Source organism: Mustela nivalis (assembly GCF_964662115.1).
Source record: "Mustela nivalis genome assembly, chromosome: 4".
In the NCBI taxonomy this organism is placed as follows: domain Eukaryota; kingdom Metazoa; phylum Chordata; class Mammalia; order Carnivora; family Mustelidae; genus Mustela; species Mustela nivalis.
Genome location: NC_139023.1, coordinates 116,624,631 through 116,639,155, shown reverse-complemented (window position 1 = coordinate 116,639,155; position 14,525 = coordinate 116,624,631). Strand labels below are relative to the sequence as shown.

The window sequence follows — 14,525 nt, the reverse complement described above, 5'->3', positions numbered from 1 at the left end:
CAGAATGCCTACAATCATTTTCCACTTTGAGTGATTATACACTGTTTTGAAATCTAGGGACGGTTCTTTAAAAAAAGGTAGGGCTTTTACCAGCCTGTGCAAATAAGTGTACAAATGGAGCCTACAAAACATTGATTTTCCCTAGTGTTTGTCTTTACCAGATATAAAATTAGGTGCATGAATAGTAGCATCAAACCTTTGAAGCTGCTCAGGTACCAGTCTATGCCTGAGTGAGACACTGACTAGATTTTCATAGTGAGGCTCAGCTTTCTGAAGCACCAAATCTGCTACCTGGGAGTAGAACACCATTTACTGGGGAGTTATTTGATTCAATATTAATGTATGTAGAACAGAACAGTCATGGAAAGATGCGGTTTCCAATTAGTTGTTTTGTGATTTTAAATATTAACAGTATGAATAAAATGCATTTATGTGTATGTGTGTGTATATATATATATAGCTGTGTAAGCTATTTACAGTTATGCCATGTGTACATTTTTATGTGCAGACAATGAAAATACTCATTGATTAGCCCTTTTGAGGCTTTTGAACAACTGTTTCTTTTTCTTGCTTTCCTACGACTCCTTGAGGATTTAGATAATTCATACAAGGTATGTACACAATCACACCCATAGTATGTACATCCTAGCCACACACTTAACACAGAAAGGATGTGTGAGGAATGTAAATCATCACAGCGGTCAAAGAACTGACCTTACCTGTGACAAATGGCACGGTTAATTAAGCCGGCCTATTTAGTAACATGCCAGTGTACAGCCAACGTATTCAGCCTTTGAGATAAGTACATTATCGACTTTCAGAGATGATTAAAAGAAACAAACAAAACAGCCCTTTCTGACCTTCAAAAATGAAAGGACACATTCTGTTACTGAATACATATGCACACTTCTGTTGGCTTTATTCGTGTTTGTACATGTGCCTACTTGATGGCAGAACTGGGTTTTGAAATGGGACACAGCATGTGATTTTTTTTTTTTCTACACATAAAAAGAGAAACCAACCACTCACAGACTGTACACACTTACAAAATGCATTGACGCACCACGACCAGCTATAGTATTATGCACAACATACTGTTCACACGTTAGTACAGCAGAGATAAGTACATTTGGAAATTTAGTAATTATTAGTATATTTCCTTCTTGAGTTTTCAGGCCCTGTTGACCTTTCTCAGCCTCAGGAAAAGCTATCTCCAGATGTCCTGAAAACAAAAATTAGTCTCTCCTTTCCTCTAGGGATGGCAGAGCGTGACTATAATACTGCTATCTTCGTATTTACCAACATAGTTTCAAGAGGTGATGGAAAAACATTAGGAAAAACAATTCTCTCAAAGATGTGGCCTAAAATAAATGTTAAGGAATCTCAACTACAATCATGAGGAGATCCTGATAAACATGGGTATGCCCCTTCTACCCATTCAGCACAGTTTGCTCTATAGGTAGTCTTTACGGGATATTAGAGCAATGATACGAATCAGAAAAAAATTTACGTGCTTAAAAGCTTTGTTAAATAGACACTTGAATTTTTTAAAGTAACAAAGAGTAATGCTAGCCGCAACGTCAAAAAGAAGCTATAATTTTCACCCTGCAAATAAAAGGATGACATCCCCACATCATAAGAGATCAAGAAGGAAGTTAGCACTTCTCTCCCACTTTTTTCTCCTTAGCACACTTAAATCACTAGGGTATTTCTAATTGTAATTATCACCATGCTGACTGGTCATCAGAATCTTTTTCTGAAGTGTAAAATATGTGACTTATTCCTACAGGTGTGCAGCCAATTGATTCTGAGCTTGAACTGAAAAAAGACTTGATGAAGGATTAGTACTTAGAAACGCCCATCTGGAACACCATTTTCTGTAAGGCATTATTTGAGGCCCCTTTTGAAGAGAGTACTCGTGTTTTAGTTAGTTTACATTTGGAACCCATTTTTTTCATAGCTAAGGCTGGTAATCCTCTAGGCAGAGTTAAGTGGGTTTTCTACACCCAAATATCCAGGAAGAGTGATTACTATGTGTCTAACCTCCCCGTTTCAATGAAGTTTCGGTTTGGAGCTGGCTTGAATTCTAAGCTCGCGAGACTTTTTGACTCCTTTTTGTCTTCGCTAGTATGAAGACAGAGATGTCGACCGTTATCCCTACTGATGCTCACCGGTGCCGTACCTCTGTAATGGAGCTCCTAAACAAGTATTTCTAGCAAGAAAGCAGAAGTTATGCTTTTGCTTATTTTATCCTGTGGGTTACAGTCAGTCTTCATGGAGCAAACCATATTCTATGATGGAGTGCCCATAGAGATGCACTTGCTGGTATTAACTGCCTCTTTTTGGCACATTATTGCTTGGCTTTAATTTCATTTTCAACAGTCTTTATTCTCAAGATAAGTATCTGAGATATCTGGGTCTTAAAAACAACAACAACAACAACAACAAAACACCAAACTTGTGAATAACATCTTGTTGCACCATTCTGGCCTCCAAGGTCATTTCACCAAGGCCCATGGTGATTTAAATGTTCTTTACAATTATCATCACCTTGATTTAACTGATAGTCGACAGTAATTTTTCAGGATTTTTTTTGTTGTTTCTATCTACATGTATATACAGATATACTGGATTTACTTTGAGAGAGGTTATTTGGTTGTGGCAAGTAAGTAGTTTAGCTGGTGAATGTTCACAGTTAAGAGTAGCTGTAATGACCTCTGGCAGATGTCACTGATTACTTGTGAGACAGACTTTTTCCACCTCAATCCATCTTCATTTATGTCCTTGGTCATCACAAATCAAGTTTATCTTGGTTCTGTAGCCAAGGAAAAAATTTTTTCCCCCCAAGAGTAGGATAAAGTTCATGGAAATGTTTCAGTATTTACAAGACTATATTTTTACCCTTTTGCAAAAGTGTCTAAAATTTTGTAGACATCCTTAAGCCCATGTGTCTGCACAGATGACGGTTGTAATTACTCAGCGAGTTGCAGAATTTCATGAAGAAGGATATAGTTACAAGAATAGACAGGAGATTCAGTGTATCACCTGTTATTTGCCAGGTGGCAGCAGCTGACCCACATTTGGAGAGATTCAACCAAAAGGGCCACACACAGCATCAAAGAACATTGCTAACAGAAAACAAAATGCTCAGATATCAATATAAAATAGCAAACACTGAAGCAGACACAGACAAGACTTCTGGTTCACTGTGTAGACAAAATAGGGGTGGGGACAAGATGGTCAGCTCATTTATCCAAGATACTGCTCAATTCACCCTGTTATTATCACAAAGGGAAATTCACAGGCCTCATTTCTCAAATACCACTCAGGACAAAGCAGGAGAGAGTAAACAGCATCATTTCCATGGCAGCATTGTAGACGATGAGTAAATCAGACTGGTCGAGGCCTACCCATGGCTGCAAAGGCCCAGTTTTCAGTAAAAACACATATATGTATATGCAAACCTTATCCTAAGGTATTGTTTTCTTTATACTGATTCTTAAAAAGTAGACAAGGGAAGTGGTGAATTATATGATACTAGAAATGGACAATTTTTTTTTTTTAACACTTGCACAATATGTAGGAGGAATAGAAGATATTTTCTCACATTTTGGCAGCAAACAGTAACTGAGTGGATACAGCAAAGGCCAAATAATTTACTTTAACAGCACACTTATATATATTCTCTGTAAACACATTTTAAAGTCACATTATATTATAATCTTCATGTGGTATATACAGGTACTCCCGGAATGATGGAAATTCCTAGAAATGAGAGGAATAACATTGGAATAAGCGAGGAACCATAAAACCTCAAAACTTTCAGAGGCAACCCAAAGTCATTTTCTTCTTCTGTTATCTACCTTAAAATGGCAAGCCCCTATCAAGGATTTGGTTCCAAAATTCAACCTCTAGGGTATATGATACACATGCATATTCACTACAGTTTATTTAACTTTTGCTCTGTAAGCAGTAACATGAAGAATACTGGTATCCAAAATAACAATTATCAGACAATTCTAAAGATTCAGAAATCATCAAAAACTGAGTTATATTCAATGCAGCTGAACTTGTCAAGGTAGGAAAACATACCAATATATTTTATAAATACTTCATTTTGGACGCAAACCTAAAGGTTTCTTTGACCTAACAAAATGTTCAACTTATGCCATTGGTCCAAAACACAAACATAAATGAGGATTTTACTATGTGTAAAGCGGTTGGTCTGTGGCATCAAAGCCAATAATCCAGAAAGAGATGATTAGGAAAGCACTGAAGATAAACATAGGATAGCTGACGCAATGACATATTTCTTACGGTCATTAAAATAGAAAAAAAAAATCAATATTTAAATTCTAGTATTTACTAGGTAAGCCATATAGCATCTGAACATCTTAAATGTCTCATTATCTTCCAAGCACTGTGTTCTAACTCATCTCTCTTATGCTACTGGCTTAAGAAATATTTTATATTTATCTACCCAATAAGGTATTTCCTCCATATATTTCAATGACTAAAAAGCATTCAGGAGGAGGAAAACATCTAAAAGAAATTAAGGATAAAACCAATTTTCAACCTGGTATATGTCATACAGGTAAGGTGAGAATAGAGCCAAACAAGCTCAAAGAATTTGCCACAAAAACCGTTTTCCACGTTCATTTGTTGGATGAACCTAAAGCGTCACGAACGCCTTACTGCATGTCAATGCCGTGTCACAGACTGAAGGGAAGGAAAATCTTCAAATCAAGGTTTTATGTGGTTTGAGTACTCAGGGTATCCTATAGCAAAAGCAGAGCTTATCTTCAATAGTCTCCTTAATTGGCCATTTGATGGTCCATTTTATTACTGTTTTGAAAAGCTGTTCCTTCCTTAAGAGTCAATAAACAACCAAACAAGAAAGGTTTCCTCCTATTCTGTGACTATCCCTGGAGTGGGAGTAAAGTAAAGGTGAAGAGTTAAACCATTAAAGCTTAAGAAGGAAAGGCTAGTTCCAGTACCAAAAAAACCCGGTTAGAGGTACTTCATCAAACGTGAAGTCTTAACCCTGAGAGGCACCACCGCAACGCTGAATTTAGTTTTAAGTAATTCAGTGTAATTTTCCTAATTTGTTTCCTGTGCGACAAAGGCCGACAACTCTCTCAGGCTTCTGGCTTCATCTTTAATTTGAACTATTTATAATTTTTAAACTTCACAACTTATAAATTTAGAATTACAAATTTATAAGTTAAGTTGAGCTCTTTATAATTCATGTGGTGACACCAAACTCATGAAAATAAATATTATTCCCAGATGCTTAAATTCTTCTTTTTCTCCTATTTTAATGCCGGAACAGCCTGTTCTAGCCACTTCCCGGCAGAGGATTACCTGGGGCCCACCCGTCTGGGGCGGGTACTGTTGACAGCGGCTACTGTGTACCTAGGGTGTTCTCCGTGCATATACAGCATGTAGGCCAACGCCTGAGGGAGACAGACAGGGAGGACGGGCTCAGAGCGAGACTAGAGCCGGGCAGAGGGATCTCCAACAAAAGCCACAGGAATACTACTACGAATGGATATTCAAGGCCCAAAGTAAATCTCTCATCATTAATAGTAATGTGATTGCTAATTTGATGGCAATTTCTATTACAGGTACTGTTCTTAATAGAGGCCAATTGGTAAGAAACGGAAAAACGCACCTCATTAAAAAATTCATTATCAGGGGCGCCTGGGTGGTTCAGTGGGTTAAAGCCTCTGCCTTCGGCTCAGGTCATGATCCCAGGGTCCTGGGATGGAGCCCCACATCGGGCTCTCTGCTCAGCGGGGAGCCTGCTTCCTCCTCTCTCTCTCTGCCTGCCTCTCTGCCTACTTGTGATCTCTGTCTGTCAAATAAATAAAATCTTAAAAAAAAAAATTCATTATCAGTTCCAAGCATAACAACTGTAATTTTATTTCTGAGGCCCTGGGAGCACTGGGACTGGAGCCTTTTAGGCGGTCTTCATATACACTCCAATTGCTTCGCAAGAAATCAACGGCTATATATTAATTTGGGCTGTGCCCAGTTTAGCATGTGGGTGTTACAGTTCAGGTATGATTTTGCCCTATATATGCAGAATCTGCAAAAGAGAATAATTAAAAAAAAAAAAAAAGAGGCCAAAACAGAGATTCTGAGCTTCCTGCACCAGTGGCATTTGTGAGTTTCCACAGAGCGGGAATACATGGCTAGACACTCTTTTCGGACTCATCGAGGGGAACTAGCTCAGGCAAGGCAACCAGCGAGCACCCCTTCTATGCTAATCAATCTGATTTTCTAATGCAAGGTGGACACCAGCGATGTCCCTGCAATGAATCTAGGAGGGGAAACTTTTCCAGGGCTCTATCTCATTTCCCTCTTCCACACTCTCTCAGCTCTCAAGCCACTGCTGATCGTCCAGCCCGGTGCCCTGCAAGACAGTCCTGGGCGAGAAGGACATGCTCCTCTTCCAGAAACAGGTGCGGGCTGAGCTCAAACACATGCCTATGTTCTCAAAAATTACAGACCACCTGACGCTCAAACCCCGTTTTAGTGAAGGCCTCTTTTATTGGATTTGAAGCACGAGATAGGATGGTATTTCTCTTAAAATCAGTAAGTTCACACAGGCTACCTTTTTACTACAGATTAGAAACTTGGCAATTACATGATATTCGTCTACATAACAAAAACTGTGCGGAAGCTTCTGTTCTATTTGGTGTCGACTACATTTTCTATTAGACGCTACTATTGAACAAGTAGCTACTGACCAAGCAAGTCAAAAGAAAGACAGAAACTGCAGCCTGTTTTCAGGAGGTAAAATTAAATGTATTGCTTTTGTTATTTTTTTTCAACACAGAGAAGAGAGCGTTTGGTAAACTGGCTGTTCATAATTCTTTACTGAAACCTTAATACTCTCAGTAGGATGTTTTTGGAGGATACCTGTACAACACAAACTTTAGTATTATTAATAATTCAAGGACTCCTTCCAAGAATTTGGTCGATGTACTTCCTCTAAAGAGATATGAATTTAATCCAGTCAGAATCATAGAGCTAGCTGCCCCTTGCCTTCCATGCAGGGAAATCTGTATATACAAATTCATGTTTTACGTGGGCGGTATTCATTCAAAACTTAGCTCATTTTCCTAACGTAACTTCTTTACATTTATTAACGGTATAACAAGGTTTACAAAAACAGCTATCTGCACATGTTTACAAGTATTAATTCATGTTTGGTATTTTATGCATTTAAATGCTTTTACTTAATGTCATCTGGCCTAAGAGTGAGTCAAAATTTGTTTCACATTTTTTACCTTTTAGTTCTTATCATCTATTTAAATTTTGTGTGGTAGTGGCATTCTTATTGCAATATGACTAGAGAGTCTAACAGTGCTTTTGCTTATAGTGTTTTTGCTATTTTTAATATTAAGCAGGGATTTTAGTGGAAATACCAGTGTTATAAATTGAGGCAGTAATTCTAAATGACACGTTTAATGATAACGCTAGTTCCAGAAGCAACATCATAATTAAAAAAAAAAAAAAAAACCCAGTGAATATTACTTCCTCTTAATTAAGGTCATGAACCTTCAGTAACACTTCCTTCTTTTCTCTTGTCCTTTCTTGCGAATTGAACTATTTTCATTCACAGAGCCCTAATCAAAGGACCCAACAAAGCCATAGCTACTATAGTTAATACTTGCTTTCTCTAACTGGTCTCTCTCGAAAAAAACCACAAACAACAAAAAAACAAAAACAACAACAAAAAACTAAGCAAGCTCGGACATACACAGACACTCGGGAATACCGATAGCTGTGCACGAGGGTTCCCATACACGTTCCCTTTCAGTCTAACACAGAAGAAGGGGCGGGACGAACACAGCAGTTGGGGCGTCGGAAGTTCTGCAACATGGACTGCAGGACGCTGTGCTGCCTTCCTTTGAGCTTTTTGTTGGAAGAAGTGTCTGAGGAAACGGATCTCCGGGCCTGGCTGCTCTGAGCTTTGATTAATTTCTCGTGTTCCCTGATTTGTCTTTGTAGATGGTTCTGGATGGCGATGCCCAGGGACTCCGGGTCCAGGGAGGCACCGTACACCTCCCAGGTCATGCCCTGCTCGTCCCACACGACGTCCCTGACACGCTTGGACTGTTTCAACTGCAGCTTGGCGTCGGCGCTAAGCTGCTTCTTCTTCTCTCCCGGGGTGAGTCCCACCTGCGCGGCCGCCGCCGTCACGTTTAACTTCTGCTCCTTGAGGAACTCGCTGACGCGGCTGGCCCTGCGGGGGCTGGCTTTGACCAAGCGGGAAGGGGTCCTCTTGCCGGAACCTGGGCTGGAGTCCCCCATGGAGTCAGCCGGCAGGCTCAGGCTGGTGGCCGTCTTGGTCTGTCTGCTTTCTTCCGAGGTACCGTCCTGGTTCTTCCTGACTGGGGACGGCGTGGGGCTGGCAGCGGATCCAGCGCCTGCACTTTCTTGAGATTTAGGGTTGAGCAGCAGGGTCTTGGCCTCTGCCCTTGCCCTGGCTTCGAGGCTATCGGTGCCCCGACATTCCTGCTGTTTTACTCTGCGCGGAGATGCTGGCTCTGTTGCCTGTCCTTTAGCAGTGGGATCCATGCTCCCGGACGGGTCGTCTTTGCTGGCAGGGCCACAAGAGTCAGAGAGTTGGCAGTCTGGGTTTGTTTGGGGACCATCTGTGGTTTTCACTGCAAACTCAGATGGCTTGCTTTCAAATTTCCCCAATTCATGATTTGTTTCCGTCTGACTTCCTGCGCGAACAGAAATCTGGTCAGTGGGGCTAGCTTTCTGGGAGCTAGAGTTCACGTTGGAAAGCTGTGTGGAAGTGGACTCCTCCCCTGTCGGGGCCATGCCTGCTGAGCCCCCATCTTTCTTGCCCATATCTTGAGCCTTGCTAGATGCCACAGTGATCGCGGAGATTTGAAGGACCTCCCCTGGGAGGCTCCCCAACTTACAGTCCCCGTGGCAAGCCGTAGAAACTGCCGCAGTTGCCTGAATGTGCACCTCTGGCATGATGCCAGGGCGCTGGCTCGACTCCTGGGGGGCTAGGATGTCGTCAGACAGCTCCAGCGTATGGCTCCCATGGCCACTGCTGTGGCAGATGACACGCAGCTGCTCCTGTGGTTCCCGACACTCGGGAACGGGGATTTCCTTTAGGAACGCGGTGAGGATGCTGGGGCTGGTGGAGACGGACCTGCTCTCGACACTTGCCACTGCCTGCACCTCAGCGTCTTGCCGAGCCCTGCTGGCAACCTCTGGGACCTCACCAGCAGCTTGATTGGTCATTGTACTTGCTTCTTTGAACCTTGACACCTGGTGCTGTGTAGGCAATGGCACCTTTCCCAGATCTGGAGGAAACGTGGGCCCTTGGCTAGTGAGGTGGGATGGTTCAGATGTCACAGAAGTCATGGCCTGGCTGTCCGAGGTGGTGGCAGGGCGCCGTGTATGTCCAGAACACCCGTCTTCTCTCGCTGGAGACTCACAGGACCTTGTCTGGGAGTCACAAATGGCTCTGGGCCTCTCCCCTTCAGGTCCGCCTCCAGGAGAGGAGGTGTAGCTGAACACAGATGTTGCTGTATTTGCAGTTTGTGCCAGTCCCTGGACTATTTCTTGAGAGGGAAAATCACAGGGCACATGGGCTTTGCTGTTGCCCTGGGTGCTGCCCACAGGACAACTTGACTTTTCAGGTTGCTCCCCGTCTGAGGTTCTCCGGGTTTTCAGCAGCGTATCATCAGGCCCTGCTGAGGGGCTGGCACTAGGCTGGTTGCCTGGGATGGCCTGGTGGCTGTGTTGATTGGCTGGCATTGTAAATGCTTCGTCTAGAACATCCTTTCCTGCTGCAGAACACGGAGCTGGTGCTGTGGGCTCGCTGCTTCCCGGCAGCTGGGTATTGCCAGGAGAGTTGCGTGGAGGACACGCTTTTTCTACCTCACTGAAGACACTGGGGGAAGACATGTCCGGCGGGGTGGTCTCATGCTCAAAGGCCTGCATCAAGGCCTCAGCAGCTGCCCTGGGGCTAAGGACGGGCCCTTCAGGAGGGCCAGAAAGGCCATTGGTGTTCTTACAGAGGAGGGCAGGTCGAGACCGAGGTGAGGCAGGCTGCACTTCTTCTAGATCCTCTTCTTTTCCAGAAGCTGCAAGCAAGGAAGTTTTAGCCGATCTCAAAGGGTCAGGTACGGTCCCCATGGAATTCTTCTTCAGGAAAACCTCAGCACTCTCCCTGGAGCTGTCTCCCTCTGGGAAGCAGTCTCAGCTCAGAGTGAAGACTCAGTCAGGGATGATTCCTCTGAGGGGTCCATCTGCGAATGAGGGAAACAGTATCATTAATACGGTACAGCATGTAAAGCCTGAAAATACACCAGCCGGTCATTTGTGCCAGATCTTACAAGCACATTGAAATTTTCTCCTATATCTGTTGATATAAGAAGAGATCTTGGGAAGAAAGATTTTGTATATTTTAATTATGCAAGTGTTATTTTGGTGCATTGGTACCTGCTTACATCCCATTGCTGTGTAGCAAACAGGTTTTTAATGTATTTACCTAAGCATATGGTAACGACCCAAAAGTCATTTGTGTAGTCTGATTTACTGCTACCAGAAAATCCTATAAAGCTACTGTAATCAAATCAGTAAGTATTGAAATAGGCCTAAACTGATATATGAAATAGAATATCTAGAGATAGATCCACATATAAATGAAGATTTAATATGTGACAAGAAAGGCAGTTCAATTTAGCAGCGAAGTGATGGATTATTTAATATAAGGAGCTGGCAAACTGTTAATGCATCTAGAAGAAAAGAAAACTAGATGTTTATCTTACACCAACTCCAAAAATAAATCCTGGAAGCATTTAGATGGATTAAAGGTTGAAATGTAAAATAAACAAGTAAATAAGAAGCCTGTAAGAAAATCTAGGAAACAAATATAATCTAGGGGCAGAGAGAGTAGGCTTCTTTTAGCAAAGGAGGAAATACAGAAACTATAAGAAAAACCATAAACCTAAGTGACTGAATAAGACCCAAGAGTTCTATATGGCAAAAGATACCATAAACAAATATGATAGATTTGAAAAACAAATGTTTAAAACCCTAGAGGACATGCAAAAATATCTATAATATAGCAGACGCTTTTAAAAGTTTACAGGAGATGGGGTGCCTGGGGGACTCAGTCGGTCAAGTGTCTGACTCTTGATTTTGGCTCAGGTCATGATCTCAGGGTCATGAGATTGAGCCCTACATGGGGCTCTGCACGGCGCATGGAGACTGCTCAAGATTCTCCCTCGCTTCCCCTCTGTCCCTTCCTTGACTCACCCTCCTCCCCCACCCACTCACAGGCTGGCTTGTGTATGTGCCCTCTCTTAAAAAAAAATTTACAGGGAGACAAAACCGTTCGTTGGAAAAATGGACACAGAATACAAAAATGCAGCTTGCAAGATAGGAAACCCACTCAGCAAGCTCATGGAAAGATGATCAAATTCATTTGTAGTCAAACGAATGCAAATAAAGTAACAATGAGATTTTACATGAACAGCACTTGCAAAAACTTAAAAATTAAAAAAAAAAAAAGAGCTATAACATTATGGCCTGAGGAGACCTAGTGAAAGGCAGTATTTTTATTACTGGTGGGTGCAAACTGTGTACTGTTACAGCTTTCTTAGGGAAGTTTAGTTTTCTTTTTCTTTTCTTTTTTTTTTTTTTTAAGATTTTATTTATTTATTTGACAGACAGAGATCACAAGTAGGCAGAGAGTCAGGCAGAAAGAGAGGAGGAAGCAGACTCCTGGCTGAGCAGGGAGCCTGATGTGGGGCTCAATCCCAGGACCTGGGATCATGACCTGAGCTGGAGGCAGAGGCTTAACCCACTGAGCCACCCAGGCACCCCAGAAGTTTAGTTTTCAAAATGAAAAATACACATCCTCAACACAGTGATCCCACCCCTATCTACAGAAATAAAACAGTAGCATGTCTAGACAGAGATACAAGTATGCTTATTGAAGTACTTTTTGTAAGGGTAGAAAACTGGGAACAAATTGCTCTCCCTGAATGGGGGAATACTGGAAGAGATCATGACATATCTATTGGAGAGTGTTATGTGACCATTAAAAAAACAGCTGTTTAGGCTGTTAAGTTTTCACTTGGGAGGGATTTCCCCCAGGATGACTGAGCCAGAAGGGCAAGGTAAGGAAAAGAATACATATATTTTCATTTTTGTCAAGCAATGACCTAAAATACTGCATTAAACCACACACTGACCTAAACCACACACTGTGTGTTTGTGTGTGTGCGCACAGACATGTTTGCATATGAATATATAAATTCCAAAAATATTTAGAATGAGACATATTACGTCTTAATGGAAGGAATGTGATGAGTTGAAGACAGAAAAGGAGAGATGGAGGTACTGAAAAGTGGGAAAGGGCTAAACTTTTAAAAGAATATATCTGAATTTTAAACTGTATATCCAACTTTTTTTTCTCTCCTCCAAACCAGCTCTTCCTTGTAACTTTATTATGCATATTAACCTGTTGAATTGAATATTCCCATCCTTGGTCTTGACTGTTTTCTGCTCACTCTAATCATTTCCTCAGGTTTATATGCCATGTCTTCTTTATTGGAGTTTTTAAAATTTTTTTTTAATTTTTTATAAACTTATAATAATATATTTTTTATCCCCAGGGGTACAAGTCTGTGAATTGCCAGATTTACACACTTCACAGCACTCACCAAAGCACATACCCTCCCCAATGTCCATAACCCCACCCCCCTTCTCCCAACTCCCCTTCCCCAGCAACCCTCAGTTTGTTTTGTGAGATTAAGAGTCACTTATGGTTTGTCTCCCTCCCAATCCCATCTTGTTTCATTGATTCTTCTCCTACCCACTTAAGCCCCCATGTTGCATCACCACTTCCTCATATCAGGGAGATCATATGATAGTTGTCTTTCTCTGCTTGACTTATTTCGCTAATGCTCTAGTTTTAACTATGCTCTAGTTTTATCTACATCATCGCAAATGATAAGATTTCATTTCTTTTGATGGCTGCATAGTATTCCATTGTGTATATACACCACATCATCTTTATCCATTCATCTGTTGATGGACATTTAGGTTCTTTCCATAGTTTGGCTATTGTGGACAGTGCTGCTATAAGCATTCGGGTGCACGTGCCCCTTCGGATCACTACGTTTGTATCTTTAGGGTAAATACCGAGTAGTGCAATTGCTGGGTCATAGGGTAGTTCTATTTTTAACATTTTGAGGAACCTCCACACTGTTTTCCAGAGTGGTTGCACCAGCTTGCATTCCCACCAACAGTGTAGGAGGGTTCCCCTTTCTCCGCATCCTCACCAGCATCTGTCATTTCCTGACTTTTTAATTTTAGCCATTCTGACTGGTGTGAGGTGAATATTGGAGTTTTCTGCTGCAATCACTTTTTGGGCCCCAAACTCATCTTCCCCTCTCCTTCTTTCTCATCTGCCTTGAGTACGCCTTTCCTCCCACTTTCTGTCCTCCTCATTCTCAAAAAGCTGACCCATTCTTCAAGAATCCACTTAAATATTATTTTCTTTCTGAAGGCTCCAAAGCTTTCAAGTCATAAAGTCTCTTTTAAAATCATACAGCTATGGTTATCTGGATCCTTCTTACGCACTGTTTTTGTACCTTTGCTACTTGTATAAATGTCATTATTTCTCCAAAAGGACTTGAAGTTCCAGAAGGGAAGGGGACATGCTTATTGACGCTTTTCTGTTCACTCCACAGGAGGCAATGCAAAGTCTTATGCATAAAAAGGTGTTAATTGATCCCATTTCCCTCCCAAAGAACCATTATTAAATCCCCACCAAACTTCCAAATTTTAACTGAGGACATGAACTATTAATCAAAACACAATTTAAAAGAGTGCTATTTTTGAAAGAAAATGGTTGTATCTTATTTTTGAAACTTTATCTGTAATTCAGTGTTAGACCATTAAAAGCAAGTACTGTGGACACCTGCTACAAAAGCTTGAAGGTTTCATGAAGCTAGGAGTACAGAACATCTCCTGTGTTCTATAGCAGAAGCCAAGAAACCTGGTTTGCGAAAGATGACTGTGAAACATAAACAGCTCAAGGTTCAGCAACATAAGTTGGAAGACCGAGAAAAAGATGACGGATTTCAGAAAACTCTCAGAATTCACTGCACTGACTTCCGTTTTCCACAGATGGCTAACTGCTTATACTGGCTTAACTCTGAAAGGGTGTTTTTTAAAAATTGGTTAATAGAAGTAAAATTATCCATCAACTCAAGAATCAGAAAGAAAAACCAGATTGCCTGTAATTCATCTCTTGTTTCACGAGTAGATAAGAAACCAAAATTTCTCAAACAAGTCTACTAAAGTAATTGTCACAGCATCCTCATGCACCCAGGAAAAAAACCCCACCTCTCCTCTTTTCATGTCCCCTCTCCAACCAAAAGCAGAAATCTAGAGTCTCCCATAGGTCAGACAAACAGGGCATTTTAAAAGTAATTATTTGGTACTTTAGAGTAAGGAGGATGTAT

General features: G+C 41.4%; 1 protein-coding gene across 5 annotated transcripts in view; it reads right to left on the bottom strand.

Moving 5' to 3' along the window:
* Window positions 1–14,525, bottom strand: part of GPRIN3 (GPRIN family member 3) — a 69,780-nt gene that overhangs the window by 1,166 nt on the left and 54,089 nt on the right. For 4 of the 5 annotated variants that reach the window (XM_082726571.1, XM_082726570.1, XM_082726573.1 and 1 more), the window contains one exon: window positions 1–10,292. This exon is cut by the window's left edge and continues 1,166 nt beyond it. In XM_082726571.1, the coding sequence (XP_082582697.1) occupies window positions 7,828–10,179 (2,352 nt within the window). In that variant the 5' untranslated portion in view covers window positions 10,180–10,292 and the 3' untranslated portion in view covers window positions 1–7,827. The remainder of the gene's footprint in view (window positions 10,293–14,525) is intronic. The other variant, XR_014310586.1, reaches the window with a different exon arrangement.